Genomic DNA, 22269 nt, shown 5'->3' with positions numbered 1-22269 from the left:
AAAACAACCTACAAAATACTTTGTTCAGCACTGCGACCGTTATAACAGCTTCCAACAGCCACATCCTGACTCCTTCTAGCAGTGTGGGTTCCCTCACGAGACAGCGGCTGGACTTTGTCAGGTAAACCCCAGGCTTGGCTTTCTTCTCAGCAGTAACATCTGTCTGTTTCCCTGTGTGTGTGTGTGTGTGTGCGTGTGTGTGTGCGCGTGCATATACTGTATACCATGAAGCCTAGCAACACAGGGGCCAATGACGACATCTGGCAAAGCACTAACCCTGCTCCCCTCATACTATACCCCTCCACACACACACCTCCTCTCCTCTTTCTCCCCTGTACTGACCACAACCGCTGGGAGCAATCACTGCGTCACGTATGAGCTCCATTGCAATAAGAGGGCCCCCACCCCCCTCTCTCTCTCTTTTCTTTCTGTCCTGGTTGTTTTCAGAAGCAGCCCTCAGCAGTGTAGAGCTCCAGAAACCGCAGGGCTCCAGCAGGCCTCCCTGCCCTGTCCTCTCCTCTCCGCCCCCCCCCTTCTCTGTCTGGGCAGAGGACTGGGACATTGGAAGCCCCTCCGCTTTCCTTTCCTTCCCTGGAGGCCCGATGCATATATTTAGCCCCAATCGCTGCTTCTGTGTAATTAACAGATGAAAATTATAAGTTTCGGGGCTTGTGGATGACGACTCTGTTCCCCTTGGCTGCGCCGCTGCAGAGCCAGTGCTGGCTAAAACCGTACCCGGGGGCACATTATGGACAGGGTTGCCAGATCTGCTTATTATAAGTTCCCCACAAGATTTTATTTGAAAATAGCCGATCTACAAGCTCGATGCGACGCGTTGTGAGCTTGTAGATCTGCTATTTTCAAATAGCTGATCGTATATGTTAAAGTGCTCATGTGGCCCCATAGTTGCTTCTTTTGGGCTGGTTTTCCTAGACCTGGTTGCTTGTTTCTCTCACAGAATCTGGCAACACTGATTATGGACGGCCTCGCACCAGGCAGCGGTCCAGCGGCCGGGGCGTGGCGTGGTGTGGTGTGGTGTGGCGTGGCGTGGCGTGGCGGCCACTGAGCCAAGTCGGGAGACTCACTGATGGCCAGTGTGTCCGAGAGAGAGAAAGAGTTACGCCTAGTTTATCGTAAGTTATACCCTTTTTTTTATTCAAGCGAAAAATGTGCAGAAAATAATGCTATTTTTGGCAAGCGAGACAGCCGTACGACAAGAGTATAAATCAGGCTTTAGTGAGTGCAAGAGAAAGAGTTAAAGAAAGAAAAGAGGGAGAAGAGAAAGCAGGGCTTGAAAGCTAGGCCTGACTGTTTAATAGACCAAGCAAGAAGGTCTCGTCTGTCCCTCACTGGAGTTTCCATTTGAGGTCATCTGGTTTTTACATTCCTGTCATGCACCAGCAATCACACCGAGTTGAAGAATTCCTCCATCACTCTAGACTGCCTCATATACAGTACACTGTTTGGACATGCATGCGTGCGCACACAAACACACACACTCTCTCACACACACACACACACACACAAACACAGCAGAGGCTCTTTGGTGGACGATGAACGAGTACCATTTTAGGAGGAAAAATGTACATTTGATTCACCCATTCCTCTTTTACAACCTCCCAGTCTTGTGTTTGGAAATCCAGACAGATTTCACACAAAGCTTTCTTATCACCTGGTGTTTTTTATTAAACATAGCCTATCCTTCCCTTTTATTGTCAGTTCATTGTTTTCCATGTCAACGCTTGTAGACTTCTAGTGACCTCTGGGAGCTCCAGTAGAGGAGAAGACACTGGAGAGAAACTGGAGAGAGGCCCACAGGGGTGGGAAGAGTAAAAACAACACACAGCACACGTGACCAAGTACAGCATAAATCTGAGGCTGACAAATAACGTCCCCTCCCCTCCAAACACTCCATTTTATGACTCTTTCCTAATCCGGTAATATGTCAACACTGGAAGCCGAAATAAGAGCAGATTTTCCCCTTCCCTTCCCATGGTGCCAAACCAAAAAAGAAAGACCAAAGGCAAACCTAAAGGACTCAAAAGTACAGGGTCTGCTAGCCTGGACATGAGCTGAGCTTCCCAGACTGTGAGCGAGCACTGATAAGGCTGCCGATCCAGAGATTACACGCAGACCGTTTGTGGGCAGCGCTGCCTGCCTTCGCAATCCCCCCCACCCATGTCTCTCTGCACCCCACCCCTTCTGGTGGGACAGAGATGGCATGCAGATACAGTATGTCCTCCTGGACATGTTTTGAATACAGGAGGATCAGCCATCACTATCATCTCATCTGCTGCAGATTTGCCTGCTCCTTCCTGTTGATTCGTGTCACGCAGTGTACAGCCCTGCACCAGTGGTGCACAACATCTGTGGAGGACAGAGATACTGGTGTCTGCTGTATGAGTGCCTGTGTGGGTCTGTTTGAGACAGCATGTCTATGTTTGTGTGTGTGTGTGCGCATTTAAATATGTGAATGTTTTGACTTTTTAACCAGTTCAGACTTGTGCAGTTGTTTCAAGTGCACCAAAATATTTGACCTCTATGTATATACACAGCAAATGCCTGAGTGTTTATCCATTTGTAAGTCAGAGAGTCCACAAATGTAATCAAATTGATGCTTAGACTCTTACCGGTCCATTTGGTTACATTTGAACACTCTCAGAGTTAAATAAACACTCAGGATTTTGCAGTGTAATGTGATGATGGTCTGTATGCCAGTGTGATGCTCATGGCATTTTCTGCATATTTAGCTTCTGTCACTCTGCATTAAGCAGCCTTATTCCTACAGGCAGGGAGAATCAGCTGTGGGCACAAAATGTCACAGAGACGTTTCCATGGCTTAGTCCACCTCAGTATACACAAAGGTCACATCATGTGCGGGTGATGGGTCTCTGGTCTCTTGAGGTGTATCTGGGCTCCCCTGAGGATCATAGCTATTGACGTGGGAATGAAATTCAGACATGTGGTCACTGGTCTCACGACAGTGCTGAGAGCAAAGACATCCTATATAAATATACCATTCACCCATTTCAGTTTTGAGTATATGCTGTGTGTGTGTGTGTGTGTGTGTGTGTGTGTGTGTGTGTGTGTGTGTGTGTGTGTGTGTGTGTGTGTGTGTGTGTGTGTGTGTGTGTGTGTGTGTGTGTGTGTGTGTGTGTGTGTGTGTGTGTGTGTGTTTTTAAAGCTGGGATCAGAGTGTTGCATACAGACAACCAAGTATCACAAAAGCAGACCCTTTTAAGGCAAACCGCTCATGCTTATCGGCATGGAATACCTATATGCTTTAGGCTATAACAAATGCTTTACAACTGAAGACTAGCTATATCTGAGCAGCGCAAAGTCCCTGACAGCCACACGGAATGCCCCCATAAATATACCTAGGTGTATATTTAGACAGGGCTCCAGTCCAGACACACACCACACTGAAATATGTGGGCATCCAGTGCTTTCTGAAGGGATATATGATGTCCAAATAAGGCAGCAGTGGAGAGATCAAACCAGATCACTTCACTGTTTCTCTCTCCTCTCAAATCAGACACACAGGAAGAAAACTGGGCGGGGTGATGGGAAAACAAGAAAACTGAAATTAGAGACGCATCGGAGAGGAAAATCGGATGAAGAAGGGAAGACGGAATAAGGAATAAGACAACAAGGACACTGACACGCAGAGGAAACGGAGGAGGAGAAAGAACGAGACTAATTCAGATAGGACATAGCAGCTGAACGTGTGCTGTCCCAGGGTCAGTGTGTTCTGCTGTGACAAGAGGTCGCTCTCCTCTGCCTCAGGCAGGCAGCGAGCACCATTATCTCTCCCCAGCCTCCAGAGCATCTTCAATTGCCTGCCTGTTCAACCCGGCTGACTGTCTCTGTTGCTGGCCTGTCACAACAAGCACAGTCGCTTTTGTAGGGATATAATTTTTTCTACTGTTCTCACCTGGTACTCTGTACAATTTACTTTGCAGTTTGCACTTACTTTCACTTTAGTACTTACTTACTCTTAACCCCCAACTGTGTTTTTGGCAACTGTGACATTGCAGTTTCCTGAGGGATACATAAAGTGAATATGAATCTAGATGAGTGTGTTTGTTTGCCCATCTGCAGTAGAGCTTTAGATCTGCTTTGTTTGACAAGAAAAACCTTGCCCTATAACAACATGCCCACAAAATGGACGGCAATGGACGCCAGGTTTAAAGTAGTTAAAAATCGGCTGCAAAACTGCTGATAGCGATGTTGTCAAAATAATGCCCAATATATCGGCCAAATCAATACATCGGTCAGGCTCTAGTTTGCACATCTGCAGGGCCCTGCAGCAGAGCTGCCTGTGCTGGGAGTCAAATGTTTGGGGTGTAGCTGCAGGGGGGGGATGTGCTGGCAATTAGGGTCAGTGAGTCAGCTAAACTAAGCTGTGTCTAAACTGCGTTTCACAGTTCATCGACTTGCACCGTCACTTTGATAGTGGCTGGCTGGCCAGCTGCCATATATACACAAACTAATAGGATCCTCCATGATCTGTGGTGTACACTACAGTACAATCCCTGAACACACATCATCATGAACCAGTTATCCAGCAATGAAAGGATGTTGGATCACAGCCTCTGCCCTGAGGTTGTAACTTTCTGACCAAGCTGGAAAAACAGAGCCTGTCATGATTCTTAACCCCTATGGCCATGAAAACTTAATTGACAGTATCCATGTTTTCACTACGATGCCAGTATTTTTCCGTGTAAAACATTAACATGACATGATGGCATAGGTGGGAGAGTCTCACATGCCCTCTTTAATCGTTAAGTGCCCTTATGTAGTCATTCTCACAGAGATGAATATGCCAGTGCCGTACTTAATGATCGCGCAAGAGGTGTCTCTAAGCATGCGAGACTAGGCATTTGGGGATACAAAAATATGTATTTTGGGGACACACAGCCTGTGTGGTAGCCTCGCTTTGCTGTGGGATGTCACTGTCACATAGGCTTTCTCTCTCGCAGAGAATAAACAATGCTTTACCGTTCACTAGCCGCTAGGCTTCGCCTTCAGTCCAACTTCAATCCTATAATGTAATGTACTGTATAAGCATGCAGGACAACATTTGGGGATGATAAATTATGTATTTAGGACAAACAGAAGCAATATTCATACTCTCTCTCCCAAAATGTAATGAACGGAATGATACACTACTTTAACTTGCATCGTAGTTGAACACTCCATTTCCATGCAATATATATGTTGTTCACCTTTCTCTTAGCTATGTCAACATTGCTCAAACAAACAACAACAAGACATGATCTCGCTCTTGCAATAATGATGGTCTCTCTCACCCAGTAAACAGCTTTGTCTCTCTCCACCAGAACGCATAAGAGCTTTTTCTCTCTCTAATACACAAACATTATTTCTTATGAAGAATTTTGTTGATAAAACGAAAGTTTGTTCATAGAACTGACATATCTTATGTAAGCACTGGCATTATGCACTGTCATGGTGGTATAGTGATTAGTGACGCTCTGCGTTCACACTTATGGTGCCACCACATCAATGCAGGCTGGCAATTTGACCCAGAAGCATGCTGTCATTTTGACAGCACCAGATATACCGCCATACAAAATCGCCGCACATTCACACAATGGCAAAATCCAATATACCAGTAAATTGCTGCCATTTCAAGCAAGTGAAAACAGGGTTTATGATTGTGCATCACTTTAGTGATATGTGTGCTTTTCTTGTACACGCACAGGCCTTGCAGTTCGTGAAGATTTCCAGAGCCAACGCACAACAATCAAATTCCTACAGGCTTCGAACATCTTCTCTGTGTGACAGGATTTATGGGGGGGCTCAGATTGGCTTCAGGATTGGCTAGATTTCACAAGATATACTTGCCATTGATTGACTTGATTGTGTTTCCATTTTCAGCATTGCACCATTTCATTCTCACATTTGTTCTGATATCTGAAAGAGTTTGTTTCAGAGTACCTCAGTGCTACCAGGATCTTGGTTGGTCATTCAAAAATATCACATAACGCAAACACTCATTTGTTTGAGTGAAAGATAAGCATACGGTGAACCCTGGTAGTTGGCAGGAAGGCAAATGTCTGTTATGCAAGGCTGAAGGGAGCAGCACCTGGTTTCTTTTTCATGCAGTTCCTTTGGATTACTCACAGCGTTTAGCTGTCATCTCTGCCAATGACTCATCAGGGTTTTCTCCATTTTGTTATCTTCTGCCATACCCTTTCTCCTCCTTCCCTCTCCCTCTCTTTACATTCCAATGTTCCTACACTGTTCACAAAGGCTGTGCAGGAGGGTGCCTGCACATCTGACTGGAGCTGTAGACATGGAACGCCATACAGCTGAGCTCACTGCACGCATGTATGCACACAACACTCCAAAAGGGTCCCCATTTGCTTCCTTGCACCTCACTTGCACAGAAATGAGACACACGACAAGACACTACATTCAGTACATTGTACAGTTATACGCGAGAGACAGGCAAGGAAGATACATAATATCATTTGCCATCTTTTGAATGGGGCTCGCTCAAGTATCCGCCCGTACTTGACCCATGGCCCCTGCGACACAGTGACAAGACTGCCCCTCCTGCCTATTTAGCATCTCTTTATTGGGGGCCAAGCGTATGACGAGGGGCCCCCTAACCCCTGAACCTTGACCGCCCCATTCAGGCCCGTCGCCCTGGCTTCAGGGCAATCCCACAGACAGATATAAACAAGAGTTGTGTTTGCATTTCCGAACAAGATGCAACCTGTCCTCAATTCCTATGCACTCAACAACACAGATGAGATAAAGTCACCCTCATACAGTACAGGCGCACATTTTCCAGTGAAAATAAGCAACAACAAAAAAACAGCCCAAAAAAAATAAAAACACTCACACAGGCAGTGGTATGCATTAACACAAATATAAAGAGGCACTGACACAGTCCAGACCATCAGGCATGAATCTAATTAGCTCTCATCTGTTTCTGAGAGAGGCTTTGTTTCACACCGAGCCACCCAACGTCAGGGAATCAGACACCATATGAAATGCACCCAGCTGGGACACAGGAGGGTATGTGTGTTCCCCCAATCCCTGCCCCGCGCCGGGAACAAGAATTGATTGGGTAATGGATCTGTCACCTTTCAGGACAGGCAAATTTCAAGTGCCGCTAAAAATACAAGGACCCCTATTCATCCTATCCTATAAGGCGCACCTTGAGGGAAGAGTGTTCCAGGGAGAGAGGGGGAAAAAGGAGAGAGGGAGAGAGAAAGAGAGGGAAGTACTGACTCTGACTAACAACAGAGGATCAATACCATACCATTAGCAGTAGATGCTTGCTTTGGATTGCAGAGCTGCATTACAGGCACTGCACCGCTCATACCATGATAAACAAGGTCAATGATGACCAATCTCATTCGGCCACCTACACTATACTGTTTTTGTACAGCTTCAAGGACTTCCTCACAAAAATACTAGGGCTAGTGCAGGCTAGTGCGCCTACAACCAATACCCTGGAACTATGTGGAATGGGGCAAAGTAATGCTGCAAAGTCCTGCGGCATGAAACTCAAGTCACACACACCGATTATTCAATGCATGTTTCAAATGCCACTTTGAATGCTTAATATGGAACTGATGTGGGAATAATTTTCAAAGACTGCGACCAAAGCATACGAAATCAGAAATCTGAATGTGAAAATCCATATTCATATTTCGTATGACCCTGAATGCTATGAGCTGTGGCTACAGTCAGCTATCAAATAGATTTGATACATACATGCACATGTGCAGCACTTGGGCGATTGTTATGAGTCGTGAGCATACGCAACCCTGGCCGTTTACGTGCAATGTAAACATGCTGTAAAGCATGTGTTTGTGAACACCTGCGCTTGGCTATGAGTCTGAGAGTGATTCAAGTGTGTCAACGCGAACACACCACACACGCACGCACGCACGCACGCACGCACGCGCTAGGTTAATGATTGTAGAGGTGAGGCATGAGCGGTTGTACAGCAAGACGCAGCTGTCGTCTGGAGGCCCAGAGTTAAGGAATGCCAGAGGGCTGGTGGTGTTTGGACGAGGGTGCTAAGGTGTGAGAGACATCGTAGTGGTGTTAATGGACTGATGCAGGACACTCTGTAACACAGACTTTACTGTCCCTCTCTCTGCCCACCCTGACACTTTGCGCACAGACCTGTCACTTCAATGCACTGCACATACTGTATCGACAAGAAAACACGGCATTGCAGACGTGAAAAATGATATGTTTTTGGACTTTAAGACCCTATTACACTTTGCTTTAAAATAAAATCTGTATGTGGATATTTTATCTGGATAATGAACGATCCTTGCGATTACAACTGGTTAACTGAGATCTCATCTGATCACTATATACATGTGAGCCAGACTACCTCCAGACGTCATCTCGCTCTATAAGTCATCCTCGGACGAGTCCTCCAGCGGCATTTCCAGAGTCATCTCGATCCTCCATACGTCTGGCTTGCTCACCAGTACTTTCTGCCCCTGCATCTTTCTTTAGTAAGTCCACATAGGTAGGTGTGATTGTGATCGATGCCCACGTGTTGGTTCCCACAGCACAAGTTTGCTGGCTGGGAGCTACTGGTGTCTATGGCAGTGGCTGCTATCATCTCACTCATGCTTGGTATCCCCTCACTGATGCCCATCCTGGTACAAGTTTAATACTGCACATAATATTGTGGTGTAGCACCCATCCAGGGACTTCTGTAGGGCACCCTTCAGGACTCCAGCATTCACAACCATATGCGCAGAACAGACTCTACAGTTGCAGAGAAGGAGCTGAGCTTGATAAGTCAGGGGAGGTTGGACGTCCGCACACTGGCCATGCCATTCAGAGCCCTCCATGCGAGCAGTGCACTCTGATCAAATTTTAATACAAGGTCTAAAGGAGGGTTAATTAAAATTACCTTACGTTTCTCCACAGATGTGATGGTCAGAAATAATGCTATACTATGCTAATATAGGTTCTTCAGAGTCTCAGACATCTTCTAATGAGCCTTTCTCGTGCAGTGTCAGATATTTTCACGTGATGTTGTCGTTCCTTCCCAGGAACTGATCGAGGAACATCCGGTCTAACCTTTTGTGAGACTGTTCATAGATAAGGCTTCTGGTCAGGTTTGAAGACTGGACACTGACTATAAAAGGCAGCTCCTGGGTTTGACGTCTTGATCGCTTACACCTATAGCCGATTCTGGCCATGTAGTATTGGCAGGCTGCTTGTATGAAAAAGGTTAAGATCTGACTTAAAATCAGCAGGGCTAGAGGAGAGTAATGAATTACACAGTCATCGATAGTGTATGAGTCTGCTCTTTTCTGCACTCGTGCTAACGTGCTGCAAGCACTGCGGCAGGCTACAGTATATCGATGACCACAAACAAACACACGCGCAGACAAACTGGTACGCGCGCTAGAGGGACACGAAAGGAGGTGTGCTATCGACTGGATCAGCTCAGATTTTTATATGAGGGTTCTCATATTTCCCATCGTCAATATGGTGTGGCAATCACGTGGCACAAGGCAGCATTAAGGCCTTAATGGTGTTGCACTGCCTGCCCTCTGCCCCACCCTGGACTCGCATCTCCTCTCTACAGGCACATCTCTATTGATCCCACCCACAAGTACTGCACTGCAACACTGGAGCAGCCCTGCTAACAACATTAAACATGTCCCACTGGACATGCCCTCCATAAAAAGCCACTCCCAGTCTCGTCTCAGTAATACACTCTGGACGGAGGCGAACCTCGTCAGCCCCTTTAAACACTGTGTTCCCCATTTACGAAGTGGCCATAAATTCAGCTCTGTATATGCCTTTCTCAGTCCATTTTTGTCATCTCTTCCCATATGACAGTGTTGCTTGCCGAAAATAACAGATTTTGTAAAAATCTGGAAATAACTGCTGTTTAACTAAGTATAAAAATAGGCTTTCCTCTGCACTATTTGGTCTAACTGAATCAATGTGCAATCAGAGGCCAGTCACAAATGGAAGAGAATGAAGAGGAACGTTTGCAGGTCCCAGTCCCTGCTCTTTAACCAACCATTCATTTTCATATCAAAAGTACAAGCCCTGCACTTCAGCACAGTTCGAGTGGAGGGATGTCCCTGTATTCCTTTCTGCAGCCAAGGAGAACTGAGATGCACTGTGGACAAACTTTTTGCGACATGAGACTAAGGTGTGTGCTGACACTCAGTCAGGGGCAAAGGGCAGGTATGAAATGGGTCAGGGAGAGAAGAGGAGGTCAGGTTAGGGGGTTGAAGGTAAAAGGAGCGTGTTCTGCAGCCATGTGCTAACTATTAGCCCAGCGAAATCATATTAGAAACTCCACATCGGGTCTGATGGGTAATTGTCAAATGAAAAGAAAAAGGGCAATTTTGTGGGTACACAAAGGAATCACTTCACAGTTATGACACAGTGGTTACATTTCTTATTACACTGCAGTATGTTACAAAACTGGAAATTTGAAGATAAAAGTGACTTCAATGTTTTTGAAGGGATAAGACGTGTTTTACTACATAAACATGTGACTACTTTCAAATAAAATTAGACCACAAAAGAGGAAAAGCTGTTCTTTGCCAGAGGGAGAAAAAACGGCCACAGTCAATGAAGAGAGAGGTTCTGTGACATGAAGCCATAGGCCCTATGGCATAGGGATTTAGGAAAACAGAAGAGTATGCAGACAAACAAATACCTCATACACTGGCATCGTAGGGTAATCGAGTGCATGAAGGACAACATGAGATCAGAAAATAAAAGCTGTCTTTGATACACTGTTTGATTGCTTGATCAAAATACACAGATTATACATTACACAAACACACACATACTAAGACTACATGTTCTCTCTCTACCGCAAATTCTTAGGTAACTTTTCTGAGTTCATCCCTCGCTCTGCCTCATATTATAGGCATCGGTAATGTGCACATTTCCTCATATTATAGGCATTGGTAATGTGCACATTTCAATCCATTGTACAAAGTGGAACACTATAAACCAATTGATTTGCCTCATGTGGAACATATTTTTATGGCCTCAGGACTACGAAACGTGAAGAGAAAAAAGGATCTTACTGCCACATTGTAAAGTTCATCAAGTTCAAACAACTCTATTACCTCAGGGCATCCCCACGCACAGGCGCATCATGCATAGAACACACACACAAATACACAAGCAGGCACCACACAGAGTCAAAAGATGCTCTGAGCCTAAATCAAAACAGATCTAGACACAGACCTCTGTGGAGGCTACATACAAACAGAGTCAGCCCAGTGGGCTACCTATCCAGATGACTCTTTTTCAAACACACAAGCAGACCTCCTGTGTGCAGGCCCAAAGAGGACAACCTCTCCTACACCATGACCTATGGCAATATCTCTGCTGGAGACGCTTTTGGTCATCTCTTACTGTATAAATCATTCAAAGTAGGCAACAGTACACACACCTTTCACAAGGATCTCTGCACAACAACAAACTCTACAATCTGTGTTTTTGGTCGTGTGTCATCATACCATTGAACGTCTTTAAAGTGGTTATTACATGGTTTTTCATGTTCGATTTGCCTGGAAGCCCCACCTTAGGTTTTGGGAATCATAGCAGTAGCTAGCTACCTCTTCTCTCTTCTGAAAGTGATACAACAAGGCGGTAGACTGTAGGCTCACTAGAGCTCATGTGGAGAGCTCAATTAAATAAACAAGTGATCATCAAAACGTGTATTGACTCCCATGGTGGAAGAAAGAGTCAGTGGACAGTGTGGACACTAGGTGTGATAGATAGGGTGGCATCCACGTTTAGAATGTCCAGTCCCTTTTAACAGCCTGATGAAAAAAGGGACACACAAAAGACATTACAGAGCGTAAAATGTCACTTTTCGCCTCTTGTCGTGCACAGCATGAACGAAGCTGCAGAAATACAACGCTGCAAATCTATCGTACAACGCGGCGTGTGTACGTGTGTGTGTGTGTGTACTGTAGGCTCCACGGTATGTAAACTACTGCCGTTAATCCTCTTAGGAAATCACGCTCTCTGACCAGCCCCACCACAGTCCCCATACAATGTCCGCCATTCCCCCGGGGTATCATATAGATGATTAAAAATCAAAACATTACCAGTAACAACAACACAGCAAGCGTTACTTACTTCGTTCTCTGAGTAGGGAGGAATTCCAACAAGGCAAAAAGCAACTCCATTCATTGGACAGCTGAGATTTTTTTTTTTGAACCAGGAGAGGGGGATTTGTTGCTACAAGTGGCGAATATCTATGAACAAAAAAAGTGTTCTGTCAAGAAGAAAGTAGAATATTGTAGCGGGGGTCCCCGGTCCACTGTGGCATTCATTCACCTATCCACTTTCCTTCCTTTTTTTAACCCAGTGTTTCCCGTGGTTTGGGGCTGTTTAGTGAGCTGCTGCTGCTCCCCCTCTCCTTCCGCCACACCGCATCAGTAAAGCCCTCTCCTCGTCGGCCTGGCTGTGGCTGTAAAGCCAACACACAGTGTTCCTCCTCGCACCGTGAGCTCACAGCCTTCCTTCCCTCCATTAACATGCACGTCGCTCCGACAGGCTGTACAGGAGCTCCCTCTGTCTGCCTGTTGCCAAAAAGTTCAGGTTGGAAAAAATGCCTGGCTATGATACACTGCTAGTCTCCAGCAGTGTTGCCAGATTGTGCGAGAGAAACAAGGTCGCAACGCGTCCTGATTATAGAGTTAAAGGTCCTGATGCGACAGCTTGTAGATCTGTTATTTTCAAATCTTAGGGGGAAAAAATCAAATTGTGAAATATTTTCAAATCCACACAAATTTTGTATGAAGGCATCTGGCACAAAATATTTTTAGAAGGGGGGGCCAGGGGGGGGGGGGGGGTCTGCGGACAAAAGCATATTAATTTGGGGGTCCTTGACATGAAAAAAACACTGGTTTATCAACATTTAGATAACAAGCCCAAATAAACAACTACACGTTAGAAACAAGCCCAAAAAAAACGCAACTACCAATATTTACAAGCAACTTACCAGAAAAACAAGCCCAAAGTCGCTTATAATAAGCCGACATGGCAACGCTGGTATATGGTCTATGCCAGCCATCCTCGTCCTCGGAAACCGTGACGTGGGGGGAGGGGGGGGGTTCGGGGGTGGATGGGGGCGCATACATACCTCAGCGTGCCCAAGGCCGTTTAAACAAAGGCTTATTGTGCCCTGATAAACTGATAGACCCGACAGAAAAGACTAAACAGCTGGGGGAATTTAAAGGTTCATGAGGAGGTAGTAGGACAGCAGCACACAGATTGGGAGACAACTTCCATGACGAATTCCTGGCTTCCACACACTCTGAGTGAGGATATGTGTGTTCAGCAGTGGTGGAAAAGTAACTAAGTACATGTACTCAAGTTAAGTAAAATTTTGAGGTATGTTTTACTTTCTTCAGTAGGCCTATGTACCATTTTCAATAGTTTTACTTCTACCCCACTACATCTCAGAGGAAAATATTGTGCTTTTACAATTATTATGAAAACTTCTAGTTACTTTGTAGATTTAGATTATTATTACAAAACACACAAAACACTTCAGCCCTATAGATATTTCAGCCATTTGAAAATAGCAGATCTACAAGCTCACAATGCATCACAATGTGATGCATTGTGAGCTTGTAGATCTGCTTTTTATTTTTATACATTTGAAAAGTTGTGAAACGGGACAATCTGCATAATGACTACTTTCTACTTTTGGTACTTTAAGTACATTTTGATATCAATACTTTTGAACTTTTACTCAAGTACATTTTTCATTCAGGACATTTACTTGTTACAGAGTATTTCTACATTGCAGTATTGATACTTTTACTTAAGTAAAAAAAAATCACCACTGGTGTTCAGTTGTTTGCTTCTCCGCCCTTATTAACATAGCCTATCCAATCAGAATCTACACGACAAAAGCCGGCCAATGGCAATTGCTGTTAGTAGCTGCCGAACGATAACAACGTTACAAATCCATCCAATAAAATGTCATGCGTTATTAACTTCTTATTAACCATCCAATCAGAATCACTGCTACCAGCTACAAGGCTGTACCTGTCCAAGCATAATTTCTGTCATTAATTAACCACCCATTCGAATCATGGTTACAAAGCCATCCATTCAGAATTACCCATATCAACCATGTCAAATCAGAATTGCTATTATTAAAGGTCATGGGGCATTTAACAGAAAGTATTTTTAGGCTGTCATGGTTGCAGCCATGCAGGGTGAATCAAAAGCCACACAGTCATGGGAAGTTTAGTCATTAATCCAACAGGAACATCAGTTGCCTGCCAAGAATTTACACTACATGATTATAGGTTACACCCCCAACTTACAGTAAGTGTGGAGCTTCCTACCAAACCATGGAAATAAGGTCCACTCCTCCCAAGTCCCCACTTATTGCCCTCTACATGAAATTATTGCACTAGTTATGAAAAGGCCTAAAAATAGGTGAATATAAAATGAAAATAATGGAATGAGAGAAGAAAATGAGAAGGTGAAAGCCTGGCAAAGAATATGGCGACGTGGCATTGCTTCAGCCAGTGTGGTGGCTCAAAGTTGGGGGGGGGCCCATGTGGCTACTATTAGTGTGGAGTGTGGCACAGGGGAGAGGGGTGCAAGGAGCAGAGCAGGGAAAGAGAGCCACTTCAAAGCTGTCTTCCTATGGGGAAACAGACTGGAGTCATAGGGGAAAAAGAAGCTTACAAAGGCTTCCCACGCCAAGAGCCACAGCTGCCAACTCTCTGACTGCCTTTACTCTCTCTTCAAGGCCTCAGACCCCCTGGCCCACCCAGAGATGCACCATCCCTGTCAAGGGCTTAGAACCTGAGCCAGAGGGCCGGCACCCTTTGAAAAGTCCAAGTGATGACCTTCACTCACGCAGCATTTAAAACGGATGATTATTCATGTGAATATCAGCAGCTACACCACCAGTAGTGCAGCCTCCGTAGATTCAGTGGATATCCTCATTACAGTTTAAAATGCCAGGGACAGCGTCAGCAGGATCCTGGACCTGGCCTTAAGGTGGAGAGTTAGGCAGATAGTGCTGTCCGGGAGGGTCTTTTATATGGTCCTGAATGTGGGCTGATCCACAAGAAAGGGTGGATTAGGCGAGGAATGGGTGTCATGGAAGAGGCCTTCTGCAGCTGGTGTGTGAGGGGTTGACTGTCTGCCCCCTCTTACTTTGGATCACAGTCCCCCCTCTCTCTCCTATCTTTTTGTGTCTGCAATAAATGTATTTTGTGTTCTTTCAGACAGGGATACATCACTCTGCTCTGGGAAGAATGGTACTATGTTAGTGTGTCTTGTGTTTGCATTGCCACACCTCTTCTTGGGCACATACTGTAGGTACATGCACATGTGCATGGATATACACACATACACAGAAAACACTAACTTGCCTATCAGGCAAGCAAAAAGCTCTCTTTAGGACTGGTAAGTGTGTGTCAGCAGGGTGTTCAGCACATTTTGATGGGCAGAAGTTAAAATATGATTTGGCATTCTAAAGACGTAGCTTTACTGTCACCTAATATACTGTGGAAAATGTTGGAAAACGTCCAGCGTGTGTCTGGGGAATCTGCCTTGCACTAACCCCTTCTCTTACAGTGCTTGTCATGTGTCTATGGGCCAGTCTCAGTCACTGACACACAGCCCAAGGCTGTGGGTAATGTCCCTCTGATTGACTCAGAAAAATCCAATTTGATACTGATGTAGGGTGACACGCTAGTATCTTTTTTATATTCAGTTAGGACTCGGAGCAGGGAGACATGGAATCATCTCCTGGTCATTACATAGTAATATACAGCCTAGTCCTAGTGGCTCAAACAAACAAACAACTATCACTACTAACTAACATCGACCGCACCCCGCCACCCCCCAGCCCTACGACCGGCTGACTGGCCGAGCACGTGGTCGTGCCCAGACAGAACCTCCAGAGTCAAGACTAATGAGATTTCAGTTCTGCTGTATTAGTTCAGACAGGGTGGGTCGGGGGCACCCCTGCCATCCTACATAACATTCTAGGCCACTTCACAGTGCTGCGCATGCATGTGCAATGGTACACTACAATTAACCCGGATTCTGGTTACTCCACTTATCCTCCTATCCATTACCCAAATTCCCCGCTTCAACTTCGTCCCTCGCTGTTTTTTATACCCGCCATGGTTTTTCCTCCAGCTCGCTCCTTCATATCTCCCTTTTTTTCTCAACCCAGTTCCCTCAAGTTCTGAGCCTGTCAACTGTCGAGCCAGTAGATACTCACTCCACTCCCCCCCCCCCTCCCCCCATACACACACATACTTTTGTTCTGAGGGTCGTTGTTGCCAAATCTCTTTACCATCATTCAATGTGAGCCCTCGCGGAGTCTGCTGCAGTCCATTTGGACACACTGTCTCTCTGTCAGGCTGGACACACTATCCCTCTCAGGCCCTCATTTGATACAGTTGCATTTAGCCTTGCCTGTGCTGTATTGCTCACGGCTAAGAGCTACATGGATACGATCAGCAAGCCCTGCCAAGCCATCTATCTACAGTATCTATTCTCGCAGCTGATCTAATATACAGCATAACCTTCTCCCTGACCTCATCTCAAATGCAATAATAGGAGCCCATTATCGCTGTCTTGGCCTTATAGGTGAAATGTGTCCTGAGAGAGCTATGAGAGGACTGCAGGAGAATTCTAGAGCAAGAATATTCGTGTTAATGTATGTCAACACGTGCGTCAACACAAACATACTACAAATCTATGTGCATTGTGCATGAATGAGATGTGGGGATTATTGATGAGTGAGTGAGAGGTGTGGATATTTATGTACGTGAGTGAATGTAGATATCAGGGTGAGTCTGCTAGAAGCCTGCCAGTCCTTGTTGTCCGTTGGCCAACTGTTGACATAGAGGCTCCTGTGGAACTCCTTTGAAGGGGGTCGTAGGAAGGCCCTGTGACCTCAGCCTGCCTAGATTCCAAAGTGAGACATAATTCTCTCTTTGCATGACAGGAGGGGACCTCATTGTCTACAAGGACAACTGGCATGAATAAGAAGAAACAGCTGACCAGTCAACACACTGTCCACGCACACGCACACACACACACACACACACACACACACACACACACGCACGCACGCGCACACGCACGCGCACATGCACACACGCAGGCATGCAGGCAGACAGACAGACAGACAGACAGACAGACAGACAGACAGACAGACAGACAGACAGACAGACAGACAGACAGACAGACAGACAGACAGACAGACAGACAGACAGACAGACAGACAGACAGACAGACAGACAGACAGACAGACAGACAGACGGGCACAATGTTCTGTATCAAATCAGTTCTGGCCCCACAGTGGTGGAATGAACTCCCCACTGATGTCAGGACAGCAGAGTCACTACCCATCTTTCGCCGCAGGCTGAAAACCCACCTCTTCAGGAAACACTACCCTTCCTCTTCGCCTTGCCTACTTGTTGTTAACTAGTTGTACAAACTCTTGTTTTATTGTTTTATTGGATCTTGTTTATTCAATACACTTTTTTGTTTTAGCTCTTGCTCATTTGATTTTCTAGAAGAGAATGCACTTAAGACTTCTGGTGATTAGTAGTTTTGTTCCCTACCTATGTTGAATGCACTTATTGTAAGTCGCTCTGGATAAAAGCGTCTGCTAAATGACTGTAATGTAATGTTCTGAAATGACACAACAGTGGACTTCACTATAAACTACATGGTGAGTGCCTTGATGTGGTTTAGATGAGAGGCTCTAGTCTGGTAACTCATGTGGAACAGGAATGGTCCTTCCCTATGCCCATCCTCCACCACCCCATCTCATCCCTGTGTCCTATTTCCTGTTTCTCTGTCTTATCCTCTCACTGCCAATTTACGTTCCTACCATTTCTCCCTAACTTCTACTTGTCTTCTTCCTTCTTCCACTGTTTCTCTGACTAGCCTGATACATTTTCTCTCTCTTCCTCTAACACCTGGCCCTGTTGTCTCCTTATTGCTTATTACTGTAATGCTCTGCAGGTGCCTTCCTTGCTCTTGAGCAGGCATGGCATCTCAGACAGAATAGAACAGAGATCCTGTGGGCACAGTGGGTGTGTGTCTTCTGGGCTGGCTATGAAGACAGATTAGAGGTACTGTAGTTGGAGTTGAGGCCATGAGAGCAGAGTGGACATTGGGCTGGGTATGACACTGGAGAACATGACTCACTAGTTACTGAGGTCACTACTGAGTCAGTAGTCTGGTCATCAGTAATGGACTCCAGCACTGTCACCGGCCTGTACCCACCACACCCTGAAGCATGTAACGGGGTCATCTCTATGTTCCCCAGGTCCTATGTTCCCCGCTTACCAGGGGGTTAGGGACTTATGGTGAGGGTATCTCCTCGTCTCTCCAGGTCTTTAGTAAACAGAAAATGCATTTTCAGGTCGGGATACCAATTTTATCCAATCAGCCGAAATACATTTTGCATTTGTTTTGTTGACTGCTCGTTGTATGAAGGCCTTATTGTCAAACATTTGCAAGACGAAAGCCGTTCAGGGAAATTGAAGTTCTATGTGATTGTACAAGCTGATAAACTATATGCTCCACACACAGGAACAAAATAAACACACAAATGACTGTGCCTCCATTTCATGTGGTTGGTTTCTGGTACACACGGGTCTTAACATAGAGACTGCTGATTAGACGGGGCCATGTGGTAGTGTTTGAGATAAAGGAACAAAGAGAAGGAAGCCCCCTCATGTAAAAGGTACTGAGGAGTCAGTGAACCAGCAGTTCTGCCAAGCTCTGGTCCATAGCGCTAGAAGAACTCCTTCTAACGATATGGACCAGAGCTAAGTTCTGCCTGGCCACCAATTCAAGTTCCCAGTCATCCAGGATTCAACCAACCCATCCAACAAAACACGTGAATCACATCCAGGTTGTTCACGTGCTACTATAATTCTAGCTGTTACTATGAACGCCTGACACACATTCTTCAAAGGAATCCCTCCACCCCCCTCCCCTTCCCCTAACTCTTGTCACAGAAGGGAAAAATAAACAGAGGCTCGTGGTTCCAGGAGTAGTGCCGCACACTTCCTTCCTGCTGTCCGTCACCTCATGCGCCCACATGTGTCTGCGACCTCTTTACCTTCACAACTCCAACTTCCTGTCTCTAGCATCACTTCCTGTGGCGGGATAGACAATGGAAATGAGTAGCATGGATGAAATGTATCCCAGAGACACGTTCGGGAAAGAGACATACGATGTCCAGTACTATTGTCTATGCAGATTTCTCTGAATTGCGATGAGTCAGGAACATCCCAACAGAACAGAAATGAAATCAACTGCAGGGATCCTATACAATTTTATATAATGAGGCATTACTTGATCACATATGAATGACTTGATTCCAAAATGTTCCAAATTAACAATTTTATAAACAAAGTATGACCTTATGTTCAGTGTTCAATATGTGTGTGATAAAAAAAAAGTAATATAAATTGTTATATTGTAATATTGAGCAGGCCTTACTGTCACGTAAGAAAATCATTTTGTCAGTGTGAACAGTACAAATCTTGCACTCCTTAGGGTTTCTCAGTTATTATTTAACCTCTAAGTGGTGAATGTTTTAAGTATTGAGGTGACTGCGTTGTAGTATCCATTATAAAAAGTGCCTTTAGCCACCCTGTAGCAGCATTTTTAGTAAAGGCATCGCAAGAATGGAATTCAGTCCCAGTCATATTAGAGAACTTAGTACTTACCATTCCTTCAGAGGGCATCTGAAATTATGGCTCATTATTACCCAGACATGTGCACATTAGTACTACAACCACTGCTTCTGCTGGCATCTTGTCAACTGTCTTGTCCTGCTTGCTTGTCTTGCCTCTATATGTTTGTCTTGTACATTGCAAGCTATTGTCCATGCAGATGTGTATACTATGTACTTTAGTGGCTTATGCTTTTACTGTAGGTGTGTTTGTTCTGTCCAATGCACGCATATAGTCTGAGTTATTGTGTCCACTCTGCTTTAGTGTCTTCTGTAAACGATGCTTATATGTGCATTTGTTTTGTCTTCATGCCATTGTCTGTTAACCTGTCCTTTCAGGTTGTATTGTCTCTCTCAAGTCACTTGTTTCACTTCTTTTTGAAACACATTGCATTTTAAGTATATTTTATTTGAAAATTAAAGCTGCTTTTTCTTTTTACCTTTGGCCAAGGACAGCAGATGATAATTTGCCTTTGAGGCTCATGTCATTTTCAGAAAATGGTGGATGTCTCATCTTGAAATACAAATAATGAACCTCAGGAAATGCAATGTCCCCTATATGTACAAGATTACATCTTATGGATGTCCCTGGGTGTGCATGTTATAACAAAGGGCTTAGCTACATTCCTTACAGTAGATACAGTTTAGACTCAATCTTGTAGGTCCAAGGGGATCATATACTAATCCAAGCATTTCCCCTGTCCTAAAAACTCAGTTTGTCTAGACATGACCTTAAAAGAGGGAGTTCTCATTTGGTATTATTGAATACAGAAGAGCACAGGGATGGAATGTTTTAAACCGGAATTAACTGACCTTACAAAGAAATGTTCTTCATTTTCCTCTCGCTGTCCACCAGTGCATTCACTGACGGAACTGTGATTCTGTGAATCTTTAAAAAGTGCATGTCCAATATACCAGAACCCAGCTAGAGAAATGGATGCACTGAACATATATATATATTGAAGTGTATATCTGTGACTCATTAATTTATGACATTCACAGATCTCCCACAATTATATTTACTCTCGAAAACAGAAAAGGATAGAAAAGATTAATAATTCATATTTGTGAATCAACACAAATGAGCATTACATCTGCTTATTCTAGCCTGTGTAAAAGGACAGCCATCTGCTCCTTATGTGGTCACTGGACAGACTTCCTTAAATATATAATCCATAATCTCCTCAACATGGATATTAATTGAGCTACAATTACACTTGGCGGCCACAAGGGGGCTCAATACTTTGCTAAGGCAAGACCATGAAGCTAGTTGGCAAATTAATGATAACATTGTAATAGAAATACTGTAGATCTATTTTTTTTAAATTTATTTCATGTTCACCCAAAGTTATCCCGAGACAATTCGGCACTGTGGGACGTGGGAAAAAGCTGAAAGATTTGGAAAAGTACGTCCTGTTCTTTGCCCTAAACTAAAGGATTATCTCAGAGTCCAGTTAGCCTGCTATTGCAGTGATTGATGAGAAGAAGACTTCAGGAGAGGACAGACTAATCTATCTGTCTTCAACTTGGAATTACCCAGGGCAGGGAACAGGAGAGCTAGCTCAACTGTGTAACAAAGTAAGATCAAATCATCAATACATCACTTTTAATATCTAGTGTAGATGGATACACAACATTAACAGTGTCAGCCATGTCCTCTGTGTTTACTTGAGAAACAGGTCAATATTGTATATGGTAGTCTTGAGTAGTAGGGAAAATAGGCCAGATTATAGCGTTTTATACAGGATAGCCTATATACCGGTAGTATGAAGATGCAGCTGTGGAACGCCTTGAGAGTAGCACTGCTCCATGGCCTGTATGCTGATCAAAGTAATGAAACAGCAGGCATCACTGACAGCCGCTAATTCCAGACTGACATCTTCACACAGCACCTGGACACTGCTAAAGGCACACTGCTTATCTGCACTGTGTACCTTTGTGAGGGAGAAAGAGACAGACAGACTAGAGAGAGCAAAAAGAGAGGAGAGGACACGCTAAGAATATAAATGTCCAGAGACAGATTGCTAAGGTCATGGGTTGATGTCAAAAAACAAAAAAACATGAAGTATGACAAGCTGAGCCCTAGTCATTCCAAACAAGCCCATTACGATGAATCAGACTGACTCAGTAGCCTGTGGTTTGTGAGAGTCCTAATTGGATGGCCCGCCTCATGCAACTGATAAAACTTATCCCTCTCTGTGATTCCATTTAACCCTGATCAGCAGCGCTCATCCGACTTATATCAGCCCACAACTCTGACATACACCCTATGGCTGGCACTGAAACAAAGCCATCCTGACAGGAAGGGCCTCCACCATGAGCTCACCTCTGACCTCCCAGGGCATAACCCCACCATAGCACTACCCTGCAATCCCCATACCTTGGCCCCCGCCCTAGTGCATTGCAGCAGAGGTCACAGCGCTGCTCATGAACATAACAGGAGCTGTTTACTTACTGGAGATGGGTGCCCTACTTTCTTTCCAAGGACAATCTGCCCATTGTCT

The 22269-nt window shown here is 44.8% G+C and overlaps 1 protein-coding gene across 2 annotated transcripts in view; it reads right to left on the bottom strand.

The window, feature by feature from the left end:
• Positions 1-22269, bottom strand: part of arhgap23a (Rho GTPase activating protein 23a) — a 72486-nt gene that overhangs the window by 44831 nt on the left and 5386 nt on the right. Inside the window, exon 1 of one of the 2 annotated variants that reach the window (XM_080446326.1) lies at positions 12148-12586. The exons of the other annotated variant lie outside the window; for it this stretch is intronic. Coding sequence (XP_080302452.1) covers positions 12148-12201 — 54 coding nt within the window. The 5' untranslated portion in view covers positions 12202-12586. Of the gene's footprint in view, positions 1-12147; positions 12587-22269 lie in introns of those variants that run through there. 2 annotated transcript variants of the gene reach the window in all.

Source organism: Gymnoscopelus braueri (assembly GCF_963280865.1).
Source record: "Gymnoscopelus braueri genome assembly, chromosome: 13".
Lineage (NCBI taxonomy): Eukaryota > Metazoa > Chordata > Actinopteri > Myctophiformes > Myctophidae > Gymnoscopelus > Gymnoscopelus braueri.
Note: the sequence above shows the minus strand (reverse complement) of the source record. Positions and strands in the feature narration are given on the sequence as shown.